Raw genomic sequence first — 24,006 nt, 5'->3', positions numbered from 1 at the left:
TCAAAATAGATTGTTGCGTTCATACTTAAATAACGTAAGAAGTCTTTTAAATTAAATAGTCATTAATTACCAGTTGAAAATATTAATTATAAAAAATACTGATTTATACAAATATTTTATTAAGCAACTTTATACATAGTGTAACATTTTTATGTCGCTGGATCATCTCCCTTCGTAGTTCTAGTATAAATCAGTTGAGCATGATGCTGAACTACTTGTTTGATCAAACCTTTCTGTTGTAGCTCGATCAATGCCCTTCTAGCAAGAGATCCTCTAATTTTCAGCCTTTCACTGACGATTGAAGGTGTTATCAATTTGTATTGAGGAACTTCTCTCAGCAATTTGTCATATGTCCCTCTATCAAACAACACTTGGTTGTTTAATTTGTCTCTTACTTTACCTTTGGACCACTTCTGCAATAATAAAGATGCATACCAATTTATAATTTAAGTAGAATTAAAAAATATACATATATAATGTCATACATTTATCAAAAAAAATATATCTCATCAGGCTCATTAAATCAGATTTTTGCTTCCACGATTAATCAAGCAAGAAAAATTGTCATCACATGAGATAATACTTTCATATGTAATACAACATGTAAAAAAATCTAGAGATACAGGATAAATTGCAAACCTTCTTCTTAGCTTTCCCTCCAGATCCACCTTCCTTCTTTTTTTGGGTCTTTTGGGGTTGCTTGGAAGATCCCTTCGTATCCTTTTTAGGCGGCTAAAATGAAACGATTAATATAAGAATAATTGTATTTACTCTTTGTACATTTATAATAAACTGTACATATTAATAAACTCGTTAGTAAACTAAATATGTTAATAAATAATAACAAAGTCTAAGGTTAGAAAAATATTGAAAATATATAAATGAAATTCTTATTAAAAACATTATTTTGTTCTCTGTAAAATATTAACGCGTATTTATGTAATATAACCAATTATTTACTCGTTAGAGAATTAAAACGCTTAACTAATGATTGATAATAATGTTTCACGCGTTTAGTTCAAGCCATGCGGATATAATACACGAAAGGTTATCCTCATATTTGTCCGTAAACTTTTTATTATAATTAAATATTCATTTTCTTATTATTATAAATTCCTCATCGAAATATTATGAAGTGTTGTTATTTACAAATATTATTATTTACAAATAACTTTCTAATCATTATATTTTTTAGATATTCTCATATGCAACTTACCATGATGGCTGTCTATACGGAAAGAAAATGGGGATCTGACGATTGCCATACCGTTTGGCTACAGTGCTGCCACAAGGTGCTACTACTTCAATCAATATTACATTTAAAAAAAATTAATTCATATACATATAGTAATATTTATAAGTAATACAACAATTCTATTTTTTTAACGTTTAAAAATTTACGAAAGTTTTAGTTTACTATTATTAGATTTATTAAATTATTAAAGTAGTATTTTCATTAACGTAGTATTTTCAATTGAATAATGTAACTTCTTCTATGTTCCTTTTTTTTTTATATGTAAAAAGTAACATTGAACTTTACTGATCGTAACAATATTCATTATCAATTTATTTAAAAAATATGTTCAAATAATATGACAATGTAAAATAAATACATAATATCTCATTATATGTATATATATATGTATATATATCTTATATATATCTATTTGATTACATTTTTTTTCATATATATTATTCTGTCTGAAAACATTCGATGTTATCGCGTGACTGTTATGATTCATGTCATTCGTAAGATATTACATATCATATATATTTCTTTGCAGAATCCTGAGTAACATCATTTGAATTTTCTGGACTTGTCAAGTTCTTTCATAGTAATCACAATGACTAGTAAAAAGGGACATAATCTTAGAATTGAATCTGAAATTGATAGAAATAGGAATGAAGATAATTGGAAGAAGGTTATATTATGAATTCAAATAATATATGTGTATTCATTGATTATTAAAAAAAACATTTTTTTAATTCTTATTTTTTAATGTGTGATTTTTTTCAATTAATTTAACTAAAGAACTTTTATATATCGTTTCAGTTCTTTGTGTTTTATTATGTAAATTTTCACTTAATTTGAATTAATTTTCAAATGCTTTTTCACTTTATATTTTTTTTTTTAAACATTTAGCTTTGCTTTTAAGATTTTGTCTATGATATGACTTTAATCAATACCAGTTGCAATACTATCATTACTCTTTCTACTCATATGTTTCTAAGAATCTAATTCTTGTAGTAATTTTTTACTAATGGATGTATCATTTGTATGTTTCTTAATAAAATTTGTTTTCACTGATACAGGAGATTCCGAATTTCGTGAATTGATTAAAGCTTTTAAAAAGGTATTACTTCTTTTTGATTTATAATTTGATTTATAACTTCATCTTCATCTGTATCAGATATAATCATTTTTTTAAATTTCTATAAAACTGCTTCTACAAAAATGGAGGGGTAAAAATAAAATAATATGAGGACATTATTTCATTTCCTTATTTTATTTATATTTTACCTGATTGTTCTTTGTTTTATACTATTGGTAAATTACTTAAAACTTCAGAATTTCATGTTTCTAACATTTTCCATCATTCATGATTTGTATTTATTGATTGCATTTGAGAAACAGAATCTAAATATTTACATGTTTCATTTGTTGCATTGTATTTCGAGAAATAGGAAATAACATTGTTAAGTTATTTCACCAAAAAGGTTCTTTTAAAATAAAAGAAAATTTAAATAATTATGATCAAAACCGATTGAGATAAAATGTTAAGAAAAATATACAATTATTTTATGATTATTAAATAGAGAAAAACACTCTTATGTTGATCATAGTGTAATAACGAGGAATTAAATATTTATAAGTTGTCAGTGTCATGTAATTTTTAATACTTTTTTAATAATTACAAAAAAGGTCAAATAACTTATATTCTGACATATATATGTGTGTGTGTGTATATTTAAAAATATTAGGAAAATTATTCTTCTGTTTACTTAATTCTTTCAACATTATAATCAAAAAAAAAAAAAGAATCATATAGAAAAATTATCACACTATAAAATATAATAATAAAAAAATCGAAGTACAATCAAATTCTTCAATGAAATTATTAAACTTTATCTTCTATTTCACGTAAAATAAACAGATTTTACTTTTTAATGTATTTGCATCACAACTCTACTTATGATAAATGAAAGTCGCGGCTCGAAGAATAATTCACGCTTGGTAATAAATGACGATCGTCATGTGCTTACGGATGCAAATGATTAATAATTAACAATGTAATTAAAAGAAAAGTCGTATATATGATTCTAAAGTGATAAATGACTTGCGTATTGAATCTTTTTTTTTATGAATCACTGTTCTCAAACATTCTTCACAAAATATATATCCACAACTTGTTGTAAGTCTGCATAAGACTTGTAATTCATTAAACCATATCGCACATATTAAGAGTAAAAGTCCATCGCATAGTATCTCCTTTATTGTGATGGCGTATCGCTATGTGCTTCGTTCTCGCATAGTATAAGAAATTCTTTAATAATTTCAACGTGCTCGCATTATCATTATAAATGGAGATGTCGGGTTCGATTCCTAACCAAAGTTCCGAGATAGTACTAAATATTAAATATCAGGTCTAGTAATAATTAATGTTATTTTTAGTATTTGTTTAAAATCCTGCTTGCCGCTAACTTCATCAACATAACCTACAAATATGTGGTACATACAGAAAGTGTGAAGTGTAATTAACAAGCTTTGCTGCAAAAAGTTTGTGTTTGAACTGTTTTATTTTGCGAAACTAGGGTTAAAAAGCATATTCGGCATTGCATGTTTTACGAGTTTCAGTTACGAAAAAAAGCAAATGAAGCTGCGAAAAATATCTGTAATGCTCTGGGTCAAGATGCTGTTGGTGTCAGAAAATGTCAGCGTTGGTTTAAGAAATTTCGAGAGGGAAATTTTTCGTTGAAAGACGAAAGTGGTCGAGGCCGTGTGTCCAATTTTGATCAGGAAGCACTTCAGGCTCTTTTGGTTAAAAATTCTCAAATAACGCAACAAGAGCTTGCGACAGCTTTAAACTGTTCGCAAAAAACTATTTGCAATCAATTGCGTTCACTTAGTAAGGTCTCAAAATTTGGAAAGTGGATTCCACATAAATAAACTGAAAACAACCGCAATCAAAAAGTGATAATTTACAGTTCGCTACTCTCTCGTCAAAACCGTTTGACGTTTTTAAAGCAAATTGTTACCGGAGATGAAAAATGGGTGTTTTATGTTAATCTAAAGAGACGGCCTCAATGGTTGGACAAAAGTGAAGCTCCGCAGCCCATCCCAAAGCTTGACTTGCATGCAAAAAAAAGTGATGTTGTATGTTCGGTGGAATTAAAAAAAAATTCATTATGAACTCTTACCAGCCAACCAAATCATTACAAGTGTAGTATATAGTGCTCAATTGGAAAGGTTAACTCGAGCTTTGAGAGAAAAAGAACTAGCACTGATTAATCGGAAGGGCGTCATTTTTCATCACAATAACGCACGACTGCATACTGCAAGAATCACGGCGAAAAAACTATGCCAGTTGGTATGGGAAGTTCTCCCTCAACCTACATATTCTCCTGATATTGCCCCTTCCTATTATTTGTTTCGTTTCTTGAAAAATTTTCTTCTTGGAAAACATTCATTGTTTCTGCATTCATTATTTCCGCTGGAAGGCCGCCTGGTCCCTGAGCTTTCTTGTTCTGAATGGAATGTTCGGCCCTGAGTAGCTCCTCTTCCGTAAATTGTGGCGCTTCGGGGCTGCAAGGCGCAGCCGTGCCAATCTCTCTCTTCGGTTGAGAGGGGAATAGGTTATGAATGATGTCTTCCAAAGTCCTCGTGTCCTGAGGGATTCCTTGCGTGTGAGTCTCAATCTTGCGAGTGACGATCTGGTACCCTAATCCTCACGGATTCTGGTCGACATCCAGGCACAGCTCCTTCCAGCACCGTCGTTGACTGGCCTTGATGGTCCTGTTTAAAGCTTTTTTGGCCGCTTGATACTCTGCGGCCAAGGGAGCAGCATCGAGGTCGCTTCTCTTCGCTCGTTGTGCTAACCGGTGAAGCCTTAAGCACTTCCTGCGAAGTTCTGCGATCTTGCTTGTCCACCAGTATGCAGGACGCATCTGCCGTTTCGTGCTCTTCTTTGGCACCGCTATCGCCAAGTTATGAATGCCGTAAACATTCAATAATGAAGAATGCCTCAAAAATGACGACCGAATTTTTTGAATCAAAATCACAAGAATTTTACAATAGAAGGATTAACCGTTTTAGCGCCACGCAAAGCGATCGCGCTATTCACATTCTGTGCTGAAATATACCGCGATGTTTGGTAACGATTGTCAATTCGTAACGCACTCGGTTCCGAGTATAGTTCGTCGCGAGTCATATCAGTTTCCTCTCGTAATTAATTTTTTTTTTTTCAAATAATCGTAAATCACCTGCATAAATGAGCAGTTTTTATTTAATTTACTTTTATTTACTGCATAGTATACATATGTTGCCAACATTTTTGAAAATATAAAAAAACATAATATAATATTTTATTTATAATAAATATAAAACAAGATTACTAATGTTTATTATTTTTAAAACAGACATGTTTATCAAGATATAGTGGATGAAGCCCTTTTTTGCAGTGCGCACAAATTAAATTTGATCGTTTTATACCGGTAATTTTACTGCTACAAACTACGCACTGTCTTAAATTTCTGCCTGATAGTTTCATTAATAATCTGTCATCATCACTTGTCACATGTTGTTTTTTGACTTACATCCATTTATGCTTTATTTCAGATATTATACTTGATGTAAATTCCAGTTGAGTCATTGGCTTCCTTTTAGTGACTTCCTTATAAAATAGCTATGAATTTAACCCTTTGCACTCGAGGAGCGGAGCTATTTAAAATTTGTCTTCAAACTCGAGGGCTCCGCTACGGAGGCAATGCAAATAATTTTCAGTTTTTAACATAAGGACAAAAACAAATCGTAAAAACTATTTATAGGTTATTTATACACATTATACGTTGTGGAACCAAGAAAGATTGTGTAATGTGTTCCAATAGAAAAATTCCGGGCGAAAGACGGCAGACCTATTATTTTTGTGATACCTGTCTAGAAAAGCCAAGATTACATATTGGTAATTGTTTCGAGAGGTATCACACTTTGGATGATTACAAAATGTAATAATTTTATATTTTTTTTTTTATATCATAACATTTGCATTCATAAACAATTAAAAAAATAATAACATACAACGATGACTTTTCTTTTAATGCGTATATCATTAATTTACATGTAAATATGACCTTTTCACTAAAATTGCTTCGAGTTGCTGGTAATATGAATGAAAAAAAACTTCGAGTGCAAAGGATTAATATCGTAAGGGAATGATATTCGTAATTTTTTTCCAATATTTTACCGTGCTGCGTTTATCAAGACAGATGTATAACATTTTGTCCGATTCGTCAACTTCCCATATAACGATTATAACAACCATGATACATGGTTTTACTCTACTTCTTTCGTTTTTTAATTACAATAGTATTGTCATCTGAAGCATGCGTCGAAATTAACAATACAGGTTTTTTTACGGACTTATTTTTGCGGTATCCACACAAAAGTACTTCTCCATCTCGGACATATTTCGCTTCATTAATTTTAGGTGTTTTTATATTGCCAAGTACGTCTTTTCTATTACTTCCAATTGTTCCCGTTAAGTATGTATTTTTGGAATATAAATATTTGGCCAATGCAATACTACTGAAATAATTATTGATAAATACATGATGCCTTTTATTTAAATACTGGCTTTGCTCTAATAAATTTATACGACATCGTATTCAAGTCCATGTTCTCGTGACTTAGTATTATCAGTTTTTCCTTTAGCACCCTTATAACACTAAAAACTTAAACAATATTTGGATACTGCGTCGCAAAGCATACAAAATTTTATACACTATCGGTGATGTTTTTTATTTGGCATATTGCATGATGCTCGAATGGCATAGAGTTCCTATCGACAGATAATTCCTCATGCGATTTATAGTACAGTTTGAATACTCTATTCGCGTGTTCAACTATTGGAATAAATTTTACGCATGAGTCGTACTTTTCATGGCCTGGTGGGAAACATTCTTTATTATCAACTAAGTGAAAACATTGAAAAATAATCTGGAATCTACTTCGCGAAAACATTTTTGAAAACCAAGGTATGCCCCTTGAATTTTGGGTCCAATAAGAAAATATTGTTGGATTTCTGTGATTTTATTAATTGTTCGGCATACTTATTCATTTCGCGAACCATTACTGTTAACAGGGATGAATCGATGAACAGATTAGAGTAATCAATAGGTTTAGATTCGTTAGCTAGCAATGGCTGTAGCCCAGTGTCTTCAGTAAAGGGAAATAAATCCCCTTGTTCACTTATATTATCGATAGAAGTACTTGCAGACGTAGCAGAACAGATAAAATTGCATGGAATACTATCTTCGCTATCAAATCAGATGTATCAAAAACGTCTATTTTCCTTCTTTTTGAGACTGAAACGATCTTATTACTGTTATAATCAAATTCATTAGTTGAATTAGATCTCCAACTTAACTTAGTTCTTTTCTTTTTCGTATCCATTGCTCTTCAAGGGATACACGAATAATAAATAATTAAATTAATTTTAAAAAAACTAATGTATAAATTACCTTTTGAATTGGAAAACCAAAACCTATGTTATAAAATGTTATCACGTAAACAAAACGTAAAATCCGAATACTTCGCGTACTTTTGAGAGTACAATATAATGTTTCTGATATGACTGATGAAACTTTTAGGAATAAGAAATTGACTAACGAAATGAAGAGCGAACGTGCCGAGCGGTATATTTCGACGAAAAAAAAAAGCGCAATCGCGTCGATCGGCATTACTCGCAGACAAATGAATGAAGCGTTATCGCGCTACATGGCACAATCCAACACGGATTTTTAAGAATCCTTGGCACTAAAACGGTTAAGATGTTACCTGAGCGTTGGGCACAAATCCTTGAAAACAATGACAACTATACCGTTGATTAAATTGTTTTGTTTTGTTTAAATAAATTACTTTTAAAAATGTATTAGAAAACGACATTAATTATTACCAGACCTGATACAAGACCTCTTTTGCAGCATTTGTAATGACCATATATTCCGCCTCTGTAGTTGATAACGTAATTGTCCATTACTATCTCGAATCCCATGAAATAGGGCTTGCACCAAGAAGAAAAACATAATCAGTATAAAAATGGTGATAGTTTATGCAATCTCAGAGTCTGTAAATCCTTTTAAAAAACTATTACCCGATTTATAAAATATGCAATAGTGATCTGTGCTCTTAATATATCTAAGTACCATTTTGGCTACTTTACAGTGTGATTTCTCATAGCAGTTATTCAATTGAATTAAGTAACTCATGACATAGCATATGTTGGAACTAGATACAATTGCTAGATACATTATCCCATCTATTAGTTCACAGTATAAATATTGCTTATCTTTATTTGTCTTTTGATTTTCCATAATTAATGCAGTATCTGGCTCTAACGGGAACTAGAACATATTAAATTTCTTTAACAATTTTCTTATTTACATCCTTTGGCTTAGTTTAATTTCATATTATTTAACAGTAAACTCAATCCTTAGACAATATGTAACATTTCCTAAATCTTTAACTAAAACAAAAGTTTTAGTAAGACCATCTTTAATTTCCTGAAATTTCATTATATCCCTAGATAATATTGAAATGTCATCGGCAATGGGAAACAATACCTCTTCTCCTTAATCACGGCGGATCGAAGTTTGATGATTTTAAACCCATTTCTCTTAATTTTTTTGTGTCATTTATCCAATTTTATGTGCCATTGTCTATCCGCCTACTTTAAATCATAGATAGCCTTTTTTAATTTGCAAATGTGGCAAATGTTATGCCTCCTCCTATAAGACATAACTAACATGCCTCGGCGCTACCAAAGATATACGTGGGTAACCAATCAAAGTGAGAGATAACAAAGACGCCAAAAACAAAGGAGACGAAAAAGACCCCAGGAATACGAAGAAAATCATACACTCTTCGACTCTTCTAGAGACCACAGCCATAGCTGCTGGAAGTCATAATCTGTACCTACTGTGTATCTAAATATATACTGTATAGCTAAATAAACATCACTATTGTTACTTGATGTGAAAAGTTTTTTTCTACATATTGGGTTGTCTACGAAAAATCCACACAAACTTTGTTTCCAGTTTCAAGTTGCTTTAGCATTTTCCTTGCGGTGATTCCAATTATATTATTCGCCTTTTCCATATCTATTAGTTTCTTAAGTGTGTTCTACATGTTTTCTGGTTCTTCCATGTATGTTTTTTCTTCCAGCAGATCGTTTCAGTAAGCAATAGTAATATCTATCTGATGGATGCTCATTTTATGAGCAGCCAATGCTATTATAAGGGGAACTGAGCTCAGACGAACTGATCACAGGTGTGAAAATCTCTGTAAAATCCATACCTTGTCTTCGGTTAAAATCTCGAGCTATCAGCTTGGCTTTCTTCCTAGTAATTGCTCCGTTTGACCTGTACTTGTTTGTTAACATCATGAGACAGTCAATTATATTCTTTTCCTTTGGTTGCTTGACCAATTCCCAAACATCCTTCTCCAGTATTGATTTAACTTTGCTGATTATTGCCAATAATCATTCATCGGCATCCCTTCTGTATATGGCATCATTTATGGAAATCTCGGTAGTGTATCCTGCAATATTATCTGAATTAGTTGTACTCTCGAAGTACAATTTTCGCGGTCTGCCTCTTCCTCCAATCCTTATTATTCGAGAGCGTCTGCATCCTCTATTTGATAAAGGTTTTGTCTCTTTTCGATGTTATGAACAGCTTCATCTTTGATGTTGTTTTCGTTCTATTCATTCATTTCCATATAGGCTAGAATGGCACTAAGAAGACTTACTGTTAAATCATAGCTATCCTTTTCATCCAATCTGATTGAAATATCTTTTTTCTCATTTAAGCCTACTATCGAATCAGTAAATTTCACATCACTACTTATAATTATTCTGTTTGTATTTGTGTCTAAGAGATAATATCCTTTACAGTTATTGTCAAAATCAGCAAATCCGTATTCCTTTGCTTTGTCAATCAACTTCTTTCGTAATTTTTTAAGATGTATGTAGACTTTGGATCCAAAAATATGTATGTGTTCGAAATCTGGTTTCGAATCCAATCCATCTCCCCATTGGGATTATTCCTGTAGATTTAGTAACTAATTTATCTTGTAAATAATTAGCAAAGTTGACAGCCTTTTCTTAATACTTTTTCTCAGGTTTGACATTAATTAACAAACATTTGGCCATTTCCAAAAGAGATCTATTTTTCCTAGTCATTTTCATCTGCATGTATCGCAGACCTCCATAATTCCACAGTCCTTTATTGTAATTCTTTTAATCATGGATTTGGATACCACTGTTTGAATTGTGTCTTGGTTCCTGTGTCCTAGACGTATCACATGTATTAGCAATTTGGAAAATATTGTCTTACTATTGTTATATGCACCTTTTAATTTATATAAATTGTTGTATACTTTTGATTTAAAAACTGTTTCGTTATTATTCGTTATAAAGCACTCACTTTGGTTAGTTTCCCACATGTACGTTTGATGGCGCCAAGGCGTGTTAGTTATGTGTCTTTCCTGAGGAGGCATGATAGTCGCATCGAGGTCACCACAGCTACTCCCACATGAGTTTCTGTAGGATGTTTGAAATTGACTTTACGTGTGTAAGTTCGTTTAGGTTTATCTGTAATGTAACCCCAGTGATGTGGTTGGACTTGTTAATCTGGTGAAGAGTCTGGTGAAGAGGCTTCAATCTGCCTATTGAAATATTTTTCCGTTGATGTTAATTTTGAATACCCGGTTACTTATTCGGTCTATGACTTTATATGGACCAATGTACGATGCTTTTAGTGAAGCTTTAACGTGATCACAGCGCAGGAATACATGAAAACAGGTGTCAAGATCTTTTAGAATGAAGATCCTAGCTTTGTTGTGGTGAACAATCGGTGTAAGTTTAAGTCCACGGATGAATTCTCTGTGTTTCTCCAAGAAGATTTGTGACTCAGATTGTTGTTCACCAGTGACGAAGAATTCGCCTGGTATACGTAAACAGATACCATATAGCATGTCAGTTGAGGTGGCTTAGATGTTAGGTTTAAAGCTGATTCGTAAGTCTAATAATACTATAGGTAAGATCTTCATCCATGGTTTAGGAGAACACATCAGCGCTGCTTTGAGAGTCCTGTGCATCTTCTCTACAATTCCATTGGATTGAGGATGGTAGGGTATCGTCCGAGTTTTTGTTGCTCCCACGAGCTGAGCGAAAGCTTGAAAAAGCGCTGACTCGAATTGAGTTTCTTGGCCAGTTGTGATTTTTATTACCGTAATGATAGATTCAATGTTCGTATAGTGCAGTAACGATGTCCTTTAGAAGTATAGTTATGTTGTCATGTCCTTCAGAAATATTGCTACGGGCCATCTAGTGAAACGATCAATGATGGTTAAGGCAGTATTGGCAGTTTTTGACCTTCAGTAGAAAGATGATGTGGTTGAAGCGGTTATCAAGTACGTCTATGTGGTTTGGCTTGATCTTGTTGTGAAAATGAATTTTTGTTCGTTGACAAGCAAGAAATTCTCCAGACCATTTGAATGCATCCTTACGGATTTCAGGCCAAATGTATTTTTCGCGTAAATTTAGAGATGTGGTCCTGCCGCCAGGATGTGAGAGATTATGAATGACTTTGAAAGCTATTTTACGTAGTAGTACTAGTATGAATGATCTGATGAATCCTGCCGAAATGTTACAATAGATGCTGATTCCTAGTTCTGACGTGAGTTTTTGTAGATTTGTAGTTTTTGTAGGAAATTATCAATTGAAATCATCATTTTGTAGATTAATTGAGTCTTTGATCAGATCAGCTGGTTCAATGTTATTCAGTTGTGATTGTTGGATTTAAAGAGGTGTGAAAACGGATGACATATTGATGGTATTAATGCGAGATAAGTGCATCTGCGACCGTGTTATCATTATACTTCGTATAAATTATGTCAGTGGAAAATTGTGAGATGTAGTCGAGCTATTGTAGTTGACGTTCCGATGCTTTGTCCAGTTTTTGTTTGAAGGCAAAAGTAAATGATTTGTGGTCTGTTTTGATGACAAATTGACGGCAATGAAGCAAGTGATGGAAAAATTTGACTGATGCAAAAATAGCAAGGAGTTCACGATTGTATGTGCTGTATTTCTGTTCTGCCTAGCTCAGTTTTCTGGAGAAAAATCTTATGGGTTTCCAGGTATCACCTTTCAGCTGTTCTATCATAGTTTAGCTCCGATGGGAGTTGCGGATGCATCGATTGTGAGAGCCATTGGTTAATTAGAAGGCGGAAAAGCGAGCAATGTGATTGTTGCGTGTTTTCAATGTCGTCCTCGTGCATAAGTAGTTGTAGGTATGCTTTTTCGCCGTCGATTTTGTTGTAACGTTTTTTGTCGTGTAGACGTGGAAAAAAATCTTGAGTGAGCGGAGGGGCTGTACATGGCTGGATCAGTGGGATCATTGAGTTTACGGTAGTCACCGCACATTCTCCAGCTGTTGTCTTTTTTTCGTGTCATATGAATAGGACTGCCTTACATGCTGCTGGAGGGTCTAATGATTCCGAAGTCTAGAGGTTCTCTGATTTGAGTTTTTGCCGCTAGTTTATTTGCTCGTGCAGTGACTGGTGCACGATGCGTAGTAATTTTATGAGCAAATGGGCGTGCTTTTGAATTTAAACATGGCTTGCTAATCGCCCTAGTGATCTCGATGAACTATTTTACGGACCCAGAGTCAATCAGGAATTTCTGTTTGATAGTGTTGTAGTAAATGTGTAGTCGGAGCTCCTTTTGTCTGCAGTTGCTGTTTTTCATTGCTCCTACTGAAGACAGCAACGTTAGTTTCCCTGATTTGTTGTCAGTGTGGTTGTTGAGGCAAATTTGCAAGGTAAAGTGAAGTATTTTGCTTCGCTGCTAAATCATTGGTGATAATACCAGATACTATTGTATGTAGGTATCAGTGATCTTGGTCTGCTGCGATTATGGTGCCTTGGAGATTGGGTGTCTTGTTGAAATTGGGTCTACAGTTGTTGGCTTGTTAAGTGAGTTGTTGTAGATGCTGTTGTGTGTTTTGTTGCTGTAATTTTAACTTAGTGATCTCCATCATAAGAGATTTTTGAATTTCCATGAACTTTGAGTCAGTATACTGAGGAATCGGTGATGCAGGATGACGTGCAAAGATTGCCATGACCTGGTTATTCTTTTGATCGTAGGGCATCAGCTCGTAAAAACGGTCCTCAAACTCGGCTATAACATCAAGCGGAAGTTTACTTGCGATAATCAGATGCGGTTTAATATGTGCTGGTATTCGTTCACGCCAAAGTTGGTGCAATATGATATTATCAACGAAACCATTAGCCAATTCGCGTATTTGTCGTAGAAGTTGAGAAGATGTTCTATTTGCAAGCATTGTCTCACGTAAAAGTTTTTTTACTTGGCTTTATCTGGAATCAGAGAGTCGTGAGATTATCGCGATTTTGAGAGTTTTGTACTTTTCAGTAGTGGACTCCTGTCGTATTATGTCTGAAATCTGCTCGATCGTATTGTGATCAAAGACCTTAAGGATCATCAGGTACTTTACTTTATCATCGACGATTCCATAAGTAGTGAATTCAACTTTAACCATAATGAACCAGAAATCTGGTCGATTTTTTATGAATGTCACCAATTTGGGCTGCGTTAAATGTAAAAAAAATATTAAAAATTTGGGTTGACTTATCGAGTGATACTTGTCACGCAGTATGTTGTTAAGAGCTAGTAGTTGATTATAATTGGGTATCAAAGCCGGAAGGTATCAAACTTTTTTTATACTTTCGTTCCATAGAAATTATATTAATATAATTTTTAATAAGTCATTATTTATTATTATTGTCTTTTACCTTTCTTTTACTATGACTTAAATTTAAATAGTTATTTTTAAATCTGTAATCTATATAAACTACAATTTTTAAATTGTTTGCGAATGAGATTAGCGTACTAAAATAATAGTACATTTTCACTTCCGTCGCACGTTATACTAAAAGATCAACCTTTCTTATTATTTCTAATCTAAGATCTTCCTAGAAATTTTTGAATCGTAGTAGCAAGATGCAATAAAACGAATTCATTCTTAATGTTACAAAAAAATATTGAATTGATATATTTATGATCACACACTGTTTCTCGAACTTTTAATAATAATCTCATATTCAAAAATCAATAAACGAAGAAACAGATAGTTTCTTTTTAAAATAATTATTTGCTTTTATAATATATCGAATGTAATCAAGAATGTAATATGTAATAATATTAGATAAAATTTATAATACAAATTATTATTAACACTAACTGTGCCAAGCTCGGTAAAATGACCGTTTTCAAAATTTAATTATAAATTGTAGATTTGTTGTTTTTTGTTCATTTGACTATGTAAAGTCTTAAATTATTTTATTAATACTGTTCTTATCCTTGCATTTTAATAGTTTACACCATCAATGAGAACAGAAATAATTCTTGACTAATTCTGATGAACGAGATCTCATTTAAAAGACGAAGGTTTAATCTACGGCGTATTCTTTTCGAGTTTCTGAAAAAGCTTTATTTTCTTTGAAAAAAGAAAATCATGTTGAAAAATAGTTCCTTTCGGAAATGGTTTATGTATAAATAAAAATCTTTTTCGAAAATTTAAAAAGAATACGCTGTATATTAAATCTTCTTTTAAATGCGACCTTATTCATCAAAATCAGTTAAGAATTACTCCTCATTGATGGTATAAATGCTATTTTCGACATTTTTCCCGAAGAAAATGTTTTAGTACTGTGAAGTCTCTAGAAACTTGCAGCGAAAAAGAAGCTCCACTATTGAATTTCATATTATACACATTGAATGGCGTATGTTTTATGTCCGTGAAATAGTGATTGTCTGCTTGTTTGTTGGCTGATGCTTAGATTTTCTAAATATTTCAAAATGCGAAGAAATCCGTTTCACGACACACACGGAGAAGCTATGATGATAACTCACTCGATCATTCTAATGAACTTTAGACAGATGATTCTATGACAAAAATAAGGAAAAAGGTATCCAATCATTTAGATCAATGAATCTGAGTTTCTAAAATATTGTTAAATTTTGCAAACATTTATTAATAAACTCCTTAATAAACTAAACATGTTAATAAATAATGAGAAAGTCTAAGGTTAAAAAAATGATAATATATAAATAAAATTCTTATTAAAATCATCATTTAGTTCTCTCTGAAATATTAATGTGTATTCTTTTGATATAATTAATTATTTACTCGTTAGAGAATTAAAAAGGTTAAAAATTAATGATTGATAACAATGTTTCACGCATTTAATTCATGCTGTACGAATATAATGCATGAATGGTATTATAAATATTACGTGTCCGTAAACTTTTTATTATAATAAAACGTTCATTTTCTTTTTATAATAAATTCCTCATCGAAATATATGGATATTATGGACTAAATATTATGTTATTATTCATAAATATTATTATTTGTAAATAACTTTCTAATCATTATATTTCTTAGATATTATTATATGCGACTTACCATGACAGCTATTTATACGGATAGAAAACGGAGATTTGACGATTGCCATATTGTTTGGCTACAGTGGTGCCACAAGGCGCTACTACTTTAATCAATATTACATTTTTAAAAAATTAATTCATATACATATAGTAATATTTATAAGTATACAACAATTCTACTTTTTTAACACTTAGAAATTTACAGAAGTTTTAGTTTACTGTTATTAGATTTATTAAATTATGTTGAATACGTGATCAATTAAAGTAGTATTTTCAATTGAATAATATAACTTCTTCTATGTTTCTATATTTTTATATGTAAAAAGCAACATTGAACTCTTTTTTATATATAAAAAGTAACACTAATCGTAATGATATTCGTTATCAATTTATTTAAAAAATATGTTCAAATAATATGACGATGTAAAATAAATATGTAATGTCTATATATATACTATATACATATGTACTCACTAAATATATACTCACAAAAAACACTAAATTGAGCATATACAAGTCGTATATAAGAATCGTCATTAGATGTTTTTAAATAGAGAATGCGAATAACTATATGTACAAAGGAAACAAATATATGGTTAAATAATCTCGACAGTTGGTAATCTTTCAGTATACCGTTTTATCTTATCGTCTGAATTAGTATTGGGATTCAACTCGGTGAAATCAACATTACTTACTATGTAATTTATGTTACACATTTATAATACAATGCAAGTATTGTCTAACTAATTGACTGCTTATTTTACATCATATCTTATTGATTGCTATGCTATTTAAAGTAACATTTGAAAACTTTCAATGTTTTACCAATCAATAACGTAGTGTTACATCAATACCGAGGCAAGATTCTTTTAGTCTAAAGCCATCTTACAGTGAATTATCGTACTAATATAATGTTAGTACCTATTTTGGTGATATCTAACGATTTCTTATACATTTGACGCGTGGAACTCATCATAGTGATCACATTCAAAGTTTACTTTATGGAGTAATTTTTATCAAATAGAAAAATTGTCAAGTGACCCAACTTCACAGTGATAAGCATAATCAACTGTTTCAAATGGCAAGACTCCTTTGAGATGTCATTGTTTTTTCATTCTAATATATTATCTATTGTAAATAACTCGAGAATGCGAAGTTTCATTTAAATCCGTTCAAAGTTTTTCTTTTAATAAAGCATGTTTTTACTAATGTCGTTTTGTTTCGAAATTTTCGTAAGTTATCATTGAAACGTCAACAAATTTTGATTACTTTTTTTTTCATGTATTATTCTGTCTGAAAACATTCGATGTTATCGCATGACTATTATGACTCGGTCATCGGTATGACGTTATAAACCATATATATTTGCAGAATCCTGAGTAATACCCTCATTTGAATTTTCTGGGCTTGTCAAGTTCTTTTATAGTAATCACAATGACTAGTAAAAAAGGACATACTCTTAGAATTGAATCTGAAATTGATAGAAATAGAGAGGAAGGTAATTGGAAGAAGGTTATAGAATTGGCGGAACATCTTAAAGCACAATATCCTAATAATGGTAAATATTTGTATTTATAAATTTAAATCCAAACATGATTATATATTTTTAAGCATTTGTACAAAAAATTATTAATTGGTCCCATTATGATCTATTAATCGGAATATGATTTCTGTTTTTTTCATTTCAGAATGTTTAGCAAATTTTCTCTGTGGAGAAGGAAGATTAGAAAGTTTTTTAGAACAAACACCACCTATAGATTCTAATATTACTAAGGCTAAAAGCGGATTGTTAGAAGCTAAAAGATATTTACTTCTTGCTGCAAATGAAAAGGATAAACAAGTAAGCATTCAATTAGGTTTTCTAATCCATATGGATATATAATCTATAGATGTTATAATATAATATTTAATATAAGATCTCTAAATTTTTTCATTTTTTTATACTTTTTTCTTTAATTACCAAATAAAATATTTTCAGGCATTAGTAGTATTAGATGCACATTTACTTCTCGGTAAACTTCATTATGCAATGGGGATGTATGAAGAAGCACTTTATCATTACCAACAAGCAGAATTACATACTCTAACAGAAAAACAATTACCTAGTAGAAGTCTAAGGATTATAGCAGAATCATATGCAATTAAAGGTTTGCAAAATGACTTTCATTTTTAAGTCAAGACTTGATATTTATTTCAAATCTGACATATTCATGCATCTGTTAGAATACATATTTTTAATTTATTAGTTTGACTTCTCTGTGGAATAAACAGGTGTGCTTGTAGTATTTATAGGGGGGAAAAAGCAGCATGTTATTATGTAAATTGTTATTTGTAGTTTTGCAAGTATTCATTTTCCAGATTTCAAAGTAACAGTTTATCAGTATTTATTCTAGCTTCTACACATTGTTCATGGTAGGTCTCTGTCTGGAAAGGTTGCCTCCAAATTCTAAGTCAAAATTTAGAATAGCAGAATGGCAAGTGGAGATGATAAAATGTTTTGTTATTGCGGGAGACTTGACTCTTGTATACCTACAAGAACAAGATAAAATTGCAATGCAACAGCAGAATGGATCTGTTACTGTAAATAGTAATAATATAGGTACTATCAAGAACTTATGAAAATACTATCAAGAAATATAATGTATTAAAATTGGATGGTGCAATATATGACAAATTTATTGATATTATAGGATTATATACTACACAAACTTCTGTTTGTGCTACAAAGCAAATTGGTCCAATTTTAGAAACAGCATTGCAACGATCACCTTTGTTATATCTTCAGACTGGCGATGTACAAACTGCAATTTCTCGTTATAGGTATTGTTATTAATATTTCTTTAATGACTTGACTTTTTGAATTACTTAAGAAAATGAAATGCATTAACAGAGAAATTTTGTCTGCTGTGGAGACCACAGCAACGCAAAACTTGAGAGTAAAAATGACTAAACAGTTAGCTGAAGTATTGTTGCGTAAGATATGTAGTGCCGATTACAATCTTCCTGGAGGAGTAATTGACACAACTGGTCTGTATGAAAATCATACTTTATCAGATAATTATAAAATCCTAAAATTAAATATTGAAATTATTTTATATTATTAGATTCACCATGGAAACCAAAGAGATATGTAGGACTTAATATGTTCCTTCCAAAAAATGAATATGAAGAATTAATATTGTTATTGCTCATTAGCGAAGCTATGGCAGTACGTGATGCTGTATTAAGTCAATCACCAGAATTCAAAGAAGCTAGAATACAAGCATTTGAAAATGCTACTAATATTTATGATCTTCTTACAATTATTGTTGTTAGATGGAATCAAGTGGAACTTCTGCACGAGGTTATTATTTATAATATATCGATATTTTAAAATAGAAATATTTTTTTATTACTTTTCTCTCATGACAATTTTATTATCTTATAACAGTCCTTTGAAAGAGCAATGAAATTTTCCCATGAAGAAGCACATACATGGACGCAATATGCTTTATGTTTAATAAGCTTAGGAAAATACATGCATGCTTACACAGTCTTGAAAGTCGTAGCTAGATTGTCATCACATAAAGTTGTGCCTTGTTTACTGGCTGCAAGATTGTGTTATGAACAATTTAGTAGGGTAAGTTAATTTATAATCTTTTATAATAATGGATTATGTAAATGAAGTATTACCCTTTTAGATAATGGAAGGTATTGAATGGAGTCAGAAAGCATTGCAGAGGGAAACTGCAAGTCCTCAAGGAATGCAATCTAGGTGTCATTTGTATATTGGTATTGGCCAAAGCATATTATCTGCAAATACCACTATTAAATTGGACAAAATAAAATACACTGATGCTGCTATGGATTGTTTTCAAAAGTATAATGCATATTACTTGTATATTATTAGTCCAAATTAAATATTATTTAATACAATTATTAACTTTATAAAATTTCAGAGCACAACAATGTGATCCAAATGATCATTTAGCAGAATATTACTTGGCACATGAATATGCAATGAATAGACAAATAAACGAAGCTATGATTCACGTTAAAATAGCATTAAACTTAAGGGCAGAGCACATACCATCATTGCATTTATTGGTATTGCTATTATCTGCCAATAAACAATATTCAGAAGCATTACATTTGATCAATAGTGTATTAGAAGAATATCCCGACAATTTAAATTTTCTTTATGTAAAGGCACATTTAGAATTAAGAAGTATTAGTGGTGAGGTAGCATTATTTACAATAAAACAAATGTTTTCACTTTGGAAAAGTTTATTTGAAGATCAAACAAATATTAATTGTAACGAACAGCACAGTGAAAAACGTAGTGAGATTAGAAGCGTATGTCAATTTTTTGCATCAGAAATGTCTGATAAAGACTCCAGTAAGTATCCCAAGTAAAGCTTTTTAACATTATATGCAATGTTTTTATTTTTTTTTATTGAAAATTTTAAGGTTTACATATATAATTTTTGCAAATATAGGTTCAATGCATGCACAATCATTAGCTGCTTCAAGAGTAGAACAAGCTCTTTCAGAAGTAGCATCGTCACTAAGCTCTTTTACACCAAAACCTGGTCCACAAAGAGCTTGGGTTTTGCAATTACAAGTTTGGTTGTTACTTGCAGAAGTATTTTTAGCAATGGATCAACCAAATGGTGCTATTTTATCATTGCAAGAAGCCAGTAATATATTTCCATTGAGTCATCATATTATGTACACGGTAAGATTTTAAAGAGATTGAAAGGTGCGATCGATAGTTATATAATATTTATTCTGTCCTCTAGCGTGGTTTACTACATGAATACAAATTAGAATACACAGAAGCTAAACAATGCTATCAGAATGCTGTTACGATCAATCCATCTCATGTAAAAAGTTTGCAGCATTTGGTAATAATATTAAAATGAAAATATTATATTTATTATTTTCAAATATTACATTTCAAATAACTTTTATTAATACTTTATAGGGTTTAATATATCACTACTTAGGAAATCAAAGGTTAGCGGAGAAAACATTGAGAGATGCAGCTAAAATAGATCCTAATTCTCATCAGACTTGGTATACATATATTTTTTTTTCACATAAGAAAATATTAACAGTCCAATTATATATAAATAAATGTTTAATAATTTTTAAGGTATAACTTGGGTAAAGTACTAGAGTCTTTAGGTGAAGTAGAAGCAGCAAGCGATTGTATGGCAACAGCATTAGAAGTAGAAACAACAAATCCTATTTTGCCAATTTTGTCAATACCATTGACTTTTGAGTGATACGAAATATGACTATATGATGGAATTTTTTAATGAAGTTATGAGCCAAGCCAGTATTATCGGCGTACATTTGCCTTCGTGTCAATAGTACCTGCTTCTATAGATACAATGTATATGTATATAAACAGATTTATTTACAAAAGGCGTTTAAATTATGCAAATAACATAAAATAATCGATGTAATAAATTCATGTAAAGTTTTTGTCTGTAAAAATTTTAAGGATGATCTATTTCAACTTATTAGGTATTGTAGCAAGGTGATACAGTTATTAAATTTAAAGAGATTATTTCGTTACCTGTTTAACTAATTATTTATAATACAATTCCTTAAAAAGCGTTAACAAATTCAAGAATGTCTATGCATATACATCTATGGCCATAAATGACATATAGTGAGAGTTCCCTCTCCACACAAACTATCCTTCTCATTAATCTTATTTATTCATATACGTATGTTTTGTTAATCATTTTTATTAATTATCGTTACGTATTATATACAAATATTATATCGTTAGTACCTTTATTATTTATTTAAAAAATATATAGTACATACAGTAAGAGACTTAAGTATTTGTACAGTACAATATGTATTTCCATATTCTTATTATAAATACAAATATTTAAATCCCCTACTGTATATATATCTATCTATCACTGTAGTACAATCAATTATTATTTAAACAATACTGTATTTGTTTAAACATTACATAGTTATTAACTTACCTCCAAAATAAAATGACTGTAATATGATATTTCTATTGAAGGAAATTTCATACTCGAAGTAGTTATAGGTCTGTGATGTAAGAATGAGAAATCGAGAGACTTTGAATTACTGAGTCAGTTTTCTTTTCTATTTCAACGAATAAACATAGAAGCCTTCTCAATCTATACTCGTATGTTTGAATAATTAATATTTTCTATTACTTTATATTTATTTAAACAATACAGCATTTGTTTAAATATTATATATTTATACGTGTTGTATTTTGAATGTAAAATAATCTCGGGTCTTTCGTTCTGAAATTTTCAACCAGATGTCGTATGTAAATTTATTTTAGATATTGCAGTACTTTGAAGCATGTTTATCGTTTTATTTATTTATTTATTTTTTTATTATTATGGATTAAGAGAAATATTTTTTGTTGACAACAGTTAAATACAATTAAATATTAAATTATAGTCCTAATTTCTAAGCATTCATAAACAAGTTATGTCAATATGCTTGCTCTTCAATATGGACAATTTGGAAATCAGTTAGGACATGCATTATTTTCAAAACTGTCTGCTGATATGGATGCTGAGAAAACTGGAGTGCCATATAATGTTAATTATAATTATATTGAAGAGGTATTTGATAAATGGTTTTCTGGCTTAACCAAAGATGGAAAACGATTAGCGAGAGCAATTCTTGTGGATACGGAGGAAAAAGTTATAAATAAAATAACTGATAATAAATATGAGAGCTGGACATATTGTACTAACAATGCATTTTATCAAGCTGCTGGTGGTTCTGGTAATAATTGGGCATATGGGTATATGGAAAAAGGGATTAGATTTTATGAATTAGTATCAGATACTATTCAATGTGAGATCGAGAAAGTAGACCATTTGGATGGTTTTCTTTTCCTTCTTAGTTCAGCTGGTGGAACAGGTTCAGGAATTGGAAGTCATATCATAGAATTATTACGAGAAGAATACAAAAACAAATCATTTGTTAGCACAATCATATTACCATTCCTATTTGGTGAAATGAGTACGCAGAATTATAATACCTTGTTAACTTTGGTCAAATTTTTAGACAATGCAGATGCAGTTTTTTTATTTGAGAATGAAGATATTCATCTTATGCTTAAAAATTTGTTAAATGTAGATGTTAAATTAGAAGATATTAATGATGTAATATCTAAAAATTTAAGCATAGCTTTTCAACCCATAAGTGATATGCAAAATAATTTACATTCGTTAATGGCCAAACTAGTTGTAGAACCATGTTATAAATTTGCAACTATTAAATCTGTTCCATTTTTGTCTATATTTCCTGAATATAATACAACTAATACATGGCAGTCATATTTGTACCAATTGAAACGAATGCTCAAAATATATTCTACCACCTGTAATATAAAATGTAAAAAAACAAAAAAATTATCTCGTGCATGTTCTACACCATCTTCATTGTATAGTCATTCAATATCAAATATTTTGATTACTCGTGGAAGTTGTACACATAAAGACATACAAACAGATGAGTTACAAGAGAAATATTTATATGCAGACTGGATTACAACTGATCCATTTACGCATTTGCACCAACAACGACATATTCTAAATCATGACAAAGCCTTAGCTTTACTTTCAAATAATTCTAATATTTATCATCCAATTAATGAAGTACTAGATAAAGCTTGGAATTCTTATATACATTCAGCCTTTTTACATCATTATAAAAAATTTGGTTTAGAAGACGATGATTTTTTGAGAACGTTTGTAAAAATTGAAAATGTATTAAAAGATTACAAGGAATTAGATGGAAAATAGGCTAACGATAAATGACAGAAACCTAAAATGAAACAAATTAAAGAAATTTGATATGAAAAGAAAAAGAATTTCTATAGTATGTCTTTTGTTAAGATGAATAACCGTATGTAAATGTACAGGAAAAAGTGAGTTTGTAACGTGTTGTAATATTGATTTTATGTATAAATTTTAGATATAAATGCAAAATACTATTTAATATAAATACTATTTAATATAAAAATAAGACTTTTAGATATTTTTCGATTTATACAATTTATATCTTATGTTTATGTACGAATATAAGTTCAGATTCGAGGGCCCATTTATTTATTTTATTGTTTTTTAATTCGTAATTAAGTAGACTGTTAATTATTTAAGAAAAAAATTAAAAAAAACGAAAGATAAATTTACAAGATTTTGTGATCATACTTAAGATTTAAAATTGGAGAGAAGTAATACAATTATTGGTCACC

At 30.6% G+C, this 24,006-nt stretch overlaps 3 protein-coding genes and 1 non-coding gene across 18 annotated transcripts; 2 read left to right on the top strand and 2 right to left on the bottom strand.

Moving 5' to 3' along the window:
* Positions 1-99: 99 nt before the first annotated feature.
* On the bottom strand, positions 100-15,957 carry RpS25 (ribosomal protein S25). 11 transcript variants are annotated; one of them, XM_035861465.2, is made up of 3 exons: positions 15,766-15,789; positions 640-732; positions 100-413 (listed from the first exon to the last, which is right to left on the bottom strand). In XM_035861465.2, exons 1-3 carry the CDS (start codon positions 15,766-15,768, stop codon positions 150-152), a joined length of 360 nt encoding a protein of 119 aa, XP_035717358.1. In that variant the 5' UTR covers positions 15,769-15,789; the 3' UTR covers positions 100-149. The 11 variants fall into 11 exon arrangements, 4 of the variants coding, with proteins under 4 accessions (XP_035717358.1, XP_035717356.1, XP_085511106.1 ...); XM_035861463.2 differs by lacking the exon at positions 15,766-15,789 and adding an exon at positions 1,217-1,285; XR_014981791.1 differs by lacking the exons at positions 100-413; positions 640-732; positions 15,766-15,789 and adding exons at positions 5,712-8,279; positions 8,370-14,320.
* On the bottom strand, positions 507-576 carry LOC118439834 (small nucleolar RNA SNORD57). Its single transcript, XR_004837663.1, has one exon. It is a non-coding gene; the product is annotated as a small nucleolar RNA SNORD57 (small nucleolar RNA).
* Positions 15,958-16,426: 469 nt separating the features above from the next.
* Ttc7 (tetratricopeptide repeat domain 7) lies at positions 16,427-21,311 on the top strand. 5 transcript variants are annotated; one of them, XM_085654979.1, is made up of 15 exons: positions 16,427-16,444; positions 17,118-17,304; positions 17,435-17,586; positions 17,725-17,893; positions 18,163-18,345; positions 18,437-18,566; positions 18,637-18,773; positions 18,851-19,089; positions 19,177-19,365; positions 19,427-19,605; positions 19,685-20,124; positions 20,225-20,463; positions 20,528-20,632; positions 20,713-20,804; positions 20,884-21,311. In XM_085654979.1, exons 2-15 carry the CDS (start codon positions 17,181-17,183, stop codon positions 21,014-21,016), a joined length of 2,511 nt encoding a protein of 836 aa, XP_085511105.1. In that variant the 5' UTR covers positions 16,427-16,444; positions 17,118-17,180; the 3' UTR covers positions 21,017-21,311. The 5 variants fall into 5 exon arrangements, with proteins under 5 accessions (XP_085511105.1, XP_035717118.1, XP_035717117.1 ...); XM_035861225.2 differs by lacking the exon at positions 16,427-16,444 and adding an exon at positions 16,670-16,827; XM_035861224.2 differs by lacking the exon at positions 16,427-16,444 and adding an exon at positions 16,699-16,978.
* A 774-nt stretch (positions 21,312-22,085) lies between these two features.
* LOC118439550 (tubulin delta chain) lies at positions 22,086-23,697 on the top strand. Its single transcript, XM_035861228.2, has one exon. The coding sequence runs from the start codon at positions 22,235-22,237 to the stop codon at positions 23,552-23,554; it is 1,320 nt and encodes a 439-aa protein (XP_035717121.2). The 5' UTR covers positions 22,086-22,234; the 3' UTR covers positions 23,555-23,697.
* The last annotated feature ends 309 nt before the right edge of the window (positions 23,698-24,006 follow it).

This window comes from Vespa mandarinia, chromosome 2 (genome assembly GCF_050613455.1).
Source record: "Vespa mandarinia isolate Hongniang chromosome 2, ASM5061345v1, whole genome shotgun sequence".
Lineage (NCBI taxonomy): Eukaryota > Metazoa > Arthropoda > Insecta > Hymenoptera > Vespidae > Vespa > Vespa mandarinia.
The sequence above is the reverse complement of the archived record's forward strand: the minus strand, read 5'-3'. Positions and strand labels throughout refer to the sequence as shown.